General features: G+C 42.7%; 1 protein-coding gene across 1 annotated transcript; it reads right to left on the bottom strand.

Moving 5' to 3' along the window:
• Positions 1–891: 891 nt before the first annotated feature.
• On the bottom strand, positions 892–4,174 carry LOC147463664 (lysophospholipid acyltransferase LPEAT1-like). The gene is made up of 6 exons (XM_086490098.1): positions 3,824–4,174; positions 3,471–3,681; positions 3,169–3,282; positions 3,026–3,063; positions 2,877–2,941; positions 892–2,725 (listed from the first exon to the last, which is right to left on the bottom strand). Exons 1-6 carry the CDS (start codon positions 4,150–4,152, stop codon positions 2,664–2,666), a joined length of 819 nt encoding a protein of 272 aa, XP_086346224.1. The 5' UTR covers positions 4,153–4,174; the 3' UTR covers positions 892–2,663.
• Between the last annotated feature and the right edge of the window lie 5,727 nt (positions 4,175–9,901).

Raw genomic sequence — 9,901 nt, 5'->3', positions numbered from 1 at the left:
AATATCAAAACATTGCGGGCCTTCTTTGTCTGCTTGAATCATGGATGTGGGCTCAAAAGAGAGCATTATTGATGGTAGATAAAGTGAAAGTAGATTTTTAAGGAAGGAGAGAGAGAGAGAGTTACTATACACATGTCTTGAGGTGAGGTGTCTTTTATGATTAGGTCAATGGCTATTTTGTGTTAGTATGTTAGTGATTAGTGTTAGTAATCATTAGAAAGTTAATAATATATTTACAAGGGTAGAATGAGGTGGATGGTTGAATGAAGTAAAGAAATCCTTGTGATAGTGAAGCTTGAAGAAGTACTTACTTGTGTAGGTTCTCAAAATGACCATCGATCATCTTCTTCTTCCTCTCTTCTTTATGCCACCGCCGTCAAGGTTGATTACCGCGATGAAAATGGCAATTCGGTTGATGAGATTTCTCAATTTGCAGAGGTTAAGCATGGTTTACATGCTGAATTTTATATATAGAGAGAAGGGGTAAGATGAAATTGTACTTTGGAAATAATAGAGAGAGGCATAGAGATGGTGTATGTACATATAGAGCTCATATGAGAGCTATGGAAGTAAGAGGGGAGGTTAATGGTAAAGAAGGTGAGAGAAACCATGGAACGTGCAGGTTTGAGTGAGAGATTGAGAGGAATGAGTGTGTGTGTGTGTGTGTGTAGAAGTGTGGAAAGAGGTGAGAAAAGACTATGGGCTACTTGTGAGAAAAGTGGACAGACTGACGTCCACTCAAAAAATCATAGCTCACCGGTGGTTGCTCCAAAAATCACCAAACTTTTTGAGGTAATTATTCAGCTCTTGGTTTCCACTTTTGATTTTGACCACCGCTTCAAATTCGGAGTGGAGATGGATATAAAAAATCCCACAAAAATACCTGTTTTTCTTTCACAAAAAAGTCTTCAGTGGCCCCCTTTTGTTGAATTTGCATATGGCTCTAAAGGTGAGCCCCTCCTTGCATGAGAGCATGATCTAATTGATTCTAAGGGTTTGAAAATATGCATGGTTGTGGATTATGCATAAATATAATACATGAATATGATGGAAAAAAAACAGGATAGTATATATAAATTATTCATGGAATTTAGAATAGTGTTAGCTATATATAAATATAAAATGAAAAAAGGAGATATATAAAAATATAAGGAATCAAATGAAGGGACCCTCATTTGTTTTTATTGAAGTATATTGATTTACAAGAGATACGAAAAAATACCTTTAGGAAATAGGAATTTAGTGAAAGGCAATGACTGATGGTGAAAGGTATTTTTGAGGTTTTTCCTTGAAGTGTATTCACACCAAAAATAAGAAAAGCTTGCATGAAATGATTTTTTATAGAATGGTGAGTAATGGTAAAAATATTATGGTAATGGTGAGTAAATGTACATAGCATATATAAGAAAATAACGCAAACCTAGGTAGAAATATTTAAATAAATACAAAACTAATTATGAAAATTTTCTATATTTAGGTGCTATGTACAATGAAATATATACACACAAATTGCCATAATATATTTTTTTTATTTTTTTTATTTTTTTTATTTTTTTGCTCAACTAGCTCAGTGACTAGCTAGCTGAGGGTTTTAAGAAGATATGGGAAAAGCCCCCCTAACTCACACACGCCTATGTACAATGAAAAGGTAAGAATAGCAAAAGTGTTTAGGTGATTTTGGTAGGGTGAGGTAACTCACTATGGCAATTACGGAGAGCCGAAAAACGGCTATCACTAGGATAACAAAATATAAATACTGCGAGATCCTAAACTACGCAGTACAATGTGAAGACAATATGGGAGGGGAGTAGAGATCCATCTTCATCTGCACTCTGGACGACAAAAGAGTATGGTTCAAATCCTTTGTTGTAGCCTCCTTCGAAATTATGTAGCTCCTCTTCTTCATCGAGGTCGTCTAGATCTCCCTAGCTCCAATGCTCGGTCTATGAGAATGCCAGTAGTGCGGGTAGGCCTCTCCACTGTTGGCTGCTCCTCTGTCTGTTCTTCTGGGTATACAATATCTAGTGTAAAGAAATCTGTGATCTGTCTCTGGGGTTGTCTCTCTTCAGCTCTCCTTAGTAAAGTTTCTCTATGCCTGTGTAACTCAAGTAGATATAGCCCAAGACATCTTTGATCCTCATAACTCATGACCCTAGATAGAAGCCCAAAACCTGTTTTGAATAGACAATGAAAACAGCCTCGTATCTCGTAGTACACTGTGCAATGACATATGTAATGTACTTCTGTCTCTGGCTCTAGATGGCATAAGTGGCATATCCTGCTATCTGCTAGCGTCCCTCTAAATCTGTTAGTCTCAATCTCGAGCTGATGTGAGGACGTGCATATCTGGCCAATGGCACAACGCAAACCATGAGAAAGATGCGTGTTCATATAGCTAGGTCGAATCACAAACCCGTCCCCTTTGAGGTGGAGAAGATACTCTCTATAGAAAGCCATCTTTGTGCCCAACTCCTGTAACGGCTCTATCCATGTCCTCCTCGTGTCTAGCTGAATCAGATCCTGACGAATGAGTCTATTAATCTCTACCCATGTCAGAGACCTTAAGGGTGCCTCTAGAGAGTATTGAAAAGGAGGCAACCTGTCCATGGTGAAACCATGTGTCAATTGAAAAGACCACAATAAGTTGGAGCTAGCCATTGGGGTCAGACCACATTACCAAAAGAACAGTTGTTAAACACTTCATATTCATCATATTCCCTCCTCTCTGCCCACAGCAAAACACTAGGCTTGTCCCACTACACTTAACAAGCTAAATCTTGAAAAGAATGTGATCAAATTATAAAAATCTTCCTAAGTTATCAACCAACCTTCACTATACCAAATATAGAACTCAGTAAGATAAAAGAGTTGCATACCTGCAACACCCTTGACATCTGAAGGCTTATCTTCGCGATGAACATATACACAGCCTAGACATTTGCTGCAATAAGTACTTTGGATGACCAAAATCAGTAAGGTAAAGAATGTATGCAGTTTGACGTACTCATTAAGGAGAAGGACAGACCTGACCAAACCCACGAGAGGTATTTTAGGTACTGATCTCTTTTAAGTTAATCATACACACCAGTACATGTAAGAACCCAAACAACATTAATGCTCTTCCATCAGCCCCAAATTCTCATGAAAATTGGTGAAACACTTCTGTACCTTTGCAACAAAGCTGGGAAATGCAGCTGACATGTAATAAAAAATATCAATGTAGTCATGATATGAAACAATGGGACCCAGCCGAAGGTCCGTCTTCAATAAAATCATTCCCTCCTGTTAAGGCAGTCAGGTGAAAATAAATCAATTCATTTTTCATCTTTGACATGTTGGACCGTCAAAAAAATGGATTAGCTTCTTAAAAAAACAATTTCAAGATCTGATGCACTCAATCGTGTGAAATTCGCCCTCTATTTACCTAGAATTTTTTGAAAACATCAAAAAAAGCTCCCGTAACTACTTGCCTTCAGCAGTCTTTCATCTTGCTCTTTGTCTCTTCTGGTAACCTTGATCCAGTAGAAACCTAACACAAACAAGACTATCCTGGAGAGAAATTGCCCCAATTTGACAATGACAAATCTTTGCACTCCTGTCAATTGAGTGTAGCTCTCTTGAAAGGCATCAGAACCATTCTCCTCTGCCCCACTTGTTTCACCCTCTGTTTCAGAGGGTGTTCTGTTTCAGAGGGTGAAATGCTAGGTTCAACATGTAACTCTTCAATCACATTCTGATCTGGAGCCCTAAACATAGTACAGATACTGCATATAATGTAGTAGGCGATCGCGATCATCAAAAGTAACATCACCTTCATGGGCACAAAGAAAGCAGCGCCACTACCAAACATGCCTTTTCACTTAAAGGAATGTGCCCTTTCCCCATTGGACCATTAATAGCATGTCGCACAAAAGCTGCATATTTCCTCTCCATCATGAACAATGTTTCCTCCATTTCTGCAAGAGTCTGTGCTAAGTCGCCCCTTGCATATGATGAGTCCTCTCTTTCCTCCCTAGCAAGGAGAGGGAAATAATCGGTCTCTTCTTTTGAGAAGCTTTCACTCACCTCTAATGCTAGTAACTCTTTGGAAGTTTTAGTAGACATAGTCCCGTCTCCTCTTCTTAAAAGGCCTTCTGCAGTATCAAGGCCCATTCAATTTTCATTCAGAGAATGTTACACCATTACTCAAGAATATTTGGCCAACAATTGGTTTGCAAATGAGCTAGAATACACAACAAACCAAACAAAGAGGCAAAGGATGGTCAGAAATATTGATAGAATATATGCAACACCATTGCATAAGTACATTTGCAAATATGCACACACATAACACTTTATGAAAGTAACCAGCCCTCTCTCCCTCCTTTCCTTGCTCTCTCTCTCTCTCTCTCTAACCAGCCCTCTCTCCCTCCTTTCCTTGCTCTCTCTCTCTCTCTCTCTCTCTCTCTCTCTCTCTCTCTCTCTCTCTCTCTCTCTCATCCGTACCCTACGAGCCATCATTGAGGAGGGCAAGTAACATGGGAAACCAATATATTGTAGCTTTGTGGACTTTCGCAAAGCTTTTGATACAGTACCCAAAGCTAGACTGATGCGGCGACTGCAGGTCATGGTGGGTACCCACAGAGCTCATTTTGGGGATTATGGCTTTATACAAATCAGTTGCTGGGCAGGTACACACTCTCGAGGGAATTCTATATACCTAGATGAATCCAGGATAGGCCCAAATTCACCCTTAAAAGGAAAGTGCAAGGTACAGACCCATGGTAGTCACCCACAAGACAATATAACCATCAGCTCCATCATGCATAGTATTGACTAAATACCACGACATCCCCACTAACGTCGTCAGTGCCCAATAGTGGGTGTAGAACTAGGTACTAACATATGCTCCCAAACACAACACACACCACACACACACACACACATGAGCATACATCAACACAAAGATCAGCGTACTGAGTTTCTGTCCTGACTCCGGAGATCAAGGGCAGACTCAACCATAATGAATCCTAGCACTAAAAGAAGCATTAAATCGAAAAAATTAGCACAAAAATGAGGTAATTCTACCCTAGTTCACTTCACTATTGGAGTGAAGGAAGGATGTGTCACAAAATGATGACATGGCACACATACACCCCCCATGAAATGCGCCAGCATGCTATACGGACAAGTCACGTGGCAGCAGTACGGAATCCTATAAAACGCGCTGACAGGTTGACGTGGCAGATTGTACAAATTTCCTCGTTTCACGTTGGTTGCTGATGTGGCATGGCTGTACGGAGTTCCGTAATTTGCGCTGCCTGCTTTTTGGGGCAGATTTTAGACTAGATGCTTTTGGGGACTATTTGCTTTTGGGGGCTCTGCTTTTGGCATCCCTTGTAAACTTTATAAGAGCCCCTGGGGCCTCACTTTGCAGGGCATCTAGACGTAGAGTCTGAGAGCACAGGTCCCTCGGGAGTTGTACTTTGCAATGATTAATGTTAAAGAAATACCGAAAGGGGCCCCAGACTATGGGGCCAACACCTCTGGGCACGGAACTCCATCAGGCCGTGTTGACTCTCTTTCTCTCTCTCTTATTAAAGCTCAATGATTATGAAGTTTTTGTTCGTGTGTTGCTATTGATTTCTCGCTTGGAGTGTCCAAGCCTGTTACTTATGAAGTTTTTGTTCGTGTGTTGCTACTGATTATTCGCTTGGAGTGTTACATTACTTATGAAGTTTTTGTTGGTGTGTAGCTATTGATTTCTCGCTTGGAGTGTAACAGGCTTGGACACTTCAAGCGAGAAATCAATAGCAACACAGTGACACACGAACAAAAACTTCATTTTAATAGAGAGAGAGAGTGTAACAAACTCCTGAGGTGTCCAAACCCTGACCCTAAAATTAGAAACCCTAATTCTGCCCAAAATCCTAATTTTGCCAAAACCCTAACCCTAAAATCAAAAACCCTAATTCTACCCAAAACCCTAATTTTGCTAAAACCCTAACCCTAAAATCAAAAACCCTAATTTTGGCCAAAACCCTAACCCTAAAATCAAAAACCCTAACCCTGATTTGCTAACGTGGCAGGCTAGCACGTGGCCTGCTGTATAGACACCAACGCGATTTACGAAAAGTTGACAGCTTTTGGCATTGCTTTTTGGACCAGGAGCTTTTGAGTTTTGAAGGCTTTTCATTGTAATTGCTTTTTAGGCCAAGGGCCTTTAAATATGACGTTAGGGCTCATTCTCTGGCATGCTTCCTGGCGAAGGTGCAGAGTCTGGAGTACCGGCTTGTACTGTGTTGATGCATTATAAAGAAATAACGAAAGGGGTGCCAAGGTTTGGGGCCAATACTCTCTCGGGTGGAAATTCGCCAATCCGTGTTGCGTGTCGTCTCTCTCTTTCAGTTCAATTGTTATTGAAGTGCTAAAAGTCTGTTCAGTCTGTTCTTTTCTATTGGCACGTGGTGCCCGTCTTGTGACTGTGGTATGAGAGCATCAGGCGTGTGCTTTTTTGAAAGCATACCGGTCCTACAAAAGAGCAAACAGAGCTATTGGAATTTTATTTGAGGTATCTTCGCCTACCAACCCGGACTTATTAGCCACTCACACCCTTACTTCATCGCGCATCGGGCGTGCTCCCGTCTTCACCGCTCATGTCTTACAGAGCATAAGCCATTAAGATCATTTGCAAAGAAGGATCCGATATTTGGTTCAAGTCACTGTTTTTCTCAAAAGCAGTGCCATGCAGATGTTGATGTCTATAGCTACCAAGCCGCACACTCCAAGTACTTGGCAAGTTTTCAAGAAAAAAAAGAATTTTGACCGAAGTTATATGGTTTCTGACATCTTCCTTCAGAGTGCAACTTTTGGCAGAGGGATATCCTGAAATGCTTGCCAAAGCCTAGCAGATTATATCTTGAAATTTCTCGACATCTCTCAGTAGATGTCTCTTCACGAGCAGATGACCTTGGAGGTTTAGTGTGATTACTATCTTGGGACTAGCATCGCCTCCAAAACAACATTGTTTGTCCAAGAGCTGACGGACCATGCTCTGCTCGGCTACGACCTCATGGAAGGAACCTAACCTTAATTTTTGGTGTAAGTTTCAAGATGGAAAGTCGGTCGACTTTTCGAGGTCGACTGATGTCGAGATTGCTTTTTAAGTTTGAGTTCTATTTGATCTTGTTTGGTGATCTTGTTTGGAATTTGTTTGAAATGGATGGTATCTGTTTTGAACCTGTTTTGGTGCCGATTTGAATTGTTTAACTCTTGTTTGATACTGGTTTCAATGATTGGTGATTTTACTCCCGAGTGGAGAAGTGAGAAATACTGTTTTGGTATTGTTTGAACCTCGGAACGACGCAGGCCGATGCCTAGGGAGCATTTTGTTGTATGTTTGAAAACCTCCGAACGACACAGGCCGATGCCTGGGGAGCGTTGGTTGTATGCTTGTAAAATAATTCTTGTTGTGACTCCCGGCCCAGACCTGGATGGTTATACGGGAGGAGTATTAAGAAGTCTGAGCAGTGGTTACTCTCAGACCTCCAAACGACGCAGGCTACGGTCTGGGGGGCGTTTGGTTGTAAAAGGCCTCTATATCTCCTGGCCCGGACCTTTTTTAGGTTATGCGGGAGGAGTGATGAGGGAGTCGTTGAATATCTCCCGGCCCGGACCTTGTTAGGTTATGCGGGAGGAGTGTTCATCAGCAACTTTATGTTTCTCTGTCTTGTAACATGCATATGTAAGCATTTGTGTTGCATTGTGATGTGCCAACCACTGAATATTCCTAATTGGATGAGATTTCCTGGGCATTGTAGCAGGCTACAGTGTCACTTTCACAGGACAGTTAGTATAGTTTGGACTTTACAGCTGGTCTTTGGTCTGGTCGAACGGTCGGTTCACACTGGACGGACTTGCTGGGCAATGACACGTGGCAGGGATACAGTGGTCTAGTGGACATCGTGGCAAGGTCACCACCACCACTCAGTGGCGATAGACTTAGATGCTGTCATTTATGAGCCGTTGGTGGCTCTTTATGGTTGTATATATGAGTAGTAGCGGTTTGGTCAGGATTATCTTTTACGTAGTCGTCTAGAGTAAGTCTATACACACAGCACGGCTTCACCATCCCTGCACATCTGAGCCTCGAAACCCCATTGTACCTGAGAGTCCTGGGTTGGAGTTGAGTGTGCTGCCACGCTAGAGTCTGTATCAGTTCTTTGAGATAGTCGAGTAAGTTGTTGTGGTCTACTGCTGCTGTTGTGTCTCTGTGAGCTCAGTTGTTGTCTATTGTTTCCTGTTTTCAGTCTGTTTTGAGTGAGATTGTCACCCGCATTGCAATGAGGAGCACCCACTGTAGAGAGCACGACACACTATCTACGCTACATGTGCTCTCATTTTGGCGATCACGGTGGGACCTCAATTGAAATCTCACTCTATGAGGTACAAATCTTGAAGCTAGTTGGGTCTATCTAGCTTCGCCTACCTTGCCTTGCACTGTTCTCCTCTCGCCTGGTCCAACTGGTCTAGTCCTCTCTCGCCCTGGTCCAACCAGTCCTCGTCCCTATTCTAGTCCTCCTCGTCCCTACTCCAGCCTGGGTCTAGTCACTTGCCTGGTCTAGTAGAGTCTAGACCAGTCTTCATCCAGTTCAAGGTTTTCTTGCCCAAAGCTTGGTTGGATCGGTGGTCGCTGCATGACACATACAAGGCGGTCAGTCGAGCATCAAAGCGCACTACTGAGTCCTCTGAAGTACTACAACAGAAGACGACCCTTTGTACCTAGTAGAAGTCCATCAACCTCATCATCCATACCTCCACACAGGACATCCCCCATTCCTCCATCCGGTTCCACATCTTCGAGATCACCTTCTCCAGTAAAGCTCTCTCCTATTCTGCTACAGCAGGCTATTGAGCAGCAGGCTATTGATCAACGGGCTCCTGAGCAAGGGGCCATGGGGCTTTGGCAAGTGTTTTGGCCAAGGTGAACATCAAGTTCCCTACCTTCAAAGGACTCTCTTCAGAAGATGCTGACGACCATGCAAGGAGGTTTGTATCTCTCTATAGGGGCCGTGGTCTTAATAGAGAGGATGCTTATTTGGTACTCTTTCCATCTACCTTGGATGGCTTAGCAAACAAATGGTACAGCCAGTTTGCAGAGAACCGTTTTGCAACTTGGGCAACCTTAAGACAACAGTTTTGTGCAGCATTCAGGCCAGGTGACTATTAGGAGAAGGTTTTGGATGAGTTGGCCAACATGGTGCTCCAACCAAAGGAGACTTTTGCAGAACTTATGATGAAAACGAAGTCTTTGTTTGCCAAACTTCCCAAGAAACCTGGTGAATTTATGGTTAAGAAGTGGATAGAGAAGGCGCTTCCCAAAACTTCTCAGTAAAAACTCCAAGAGAGTCTCCGACCCGACGCCACTTTGGAGGAGTTCATCGCAACTGCTACTAGGATAGAGGGGGCTAGGAAGCTGTTCACCAACCCTCCTCACATAGAGACTCCCTCTGTGTTTTCGGAAAGTCCTGTTGATCCATTGACTTCTTTGCGCAAAGAACTTGAAGCCCTAAAACTGCAACGCACTCTCCAAGAAGAGAAATCAATCTCTCTTAGACAAGAGAAACCACCACATCTGGAGGCTTTGGATCAAACCAAGAAAGATCTAGAAGAGCTTCGGTCTCAACAGGAGACTAAAGCTATGGTATGGTGCAACTCTTGTCGCTCTCCAGGACATCCTCCACAGGACTGTCCCCTTCGGGCTTATTGCCACTTCTGCGAAAAATCTGGGCACGAAGACAAGGATTGCTACTATATCAAGGTATTGCGGCAAATACAACAAAGTTTAGGTCCTTCTCTCCAACAAGGGCTAGCACGTGCATCCAACATGGTCTCACCCTATGGCCATCAAAACCCATTGCCA

The sequence above is a fragment of the Adiantum capillus-veneris genome, chromosome 2, assembly GCF_014529385.1.
Source record: "Adiantum capillus-veneris isolate H3 chromosome 2, ASM1452938v2, whole genome shotgun sequence".
NCBI classification, from domain to species: domain Eukaryota; kingdom Viridiplantae; phylum Streptophyta; class Polypodiopsida; order Polypodiales; family Pteridaceae; genus Adiantum; species Adiantum capillus-veneris.
The sequence above is the reverse complement of the archived record's forward strand: the minus strand, read 5'-3'. Positions and strand labels throughout refer to the sequence as shown.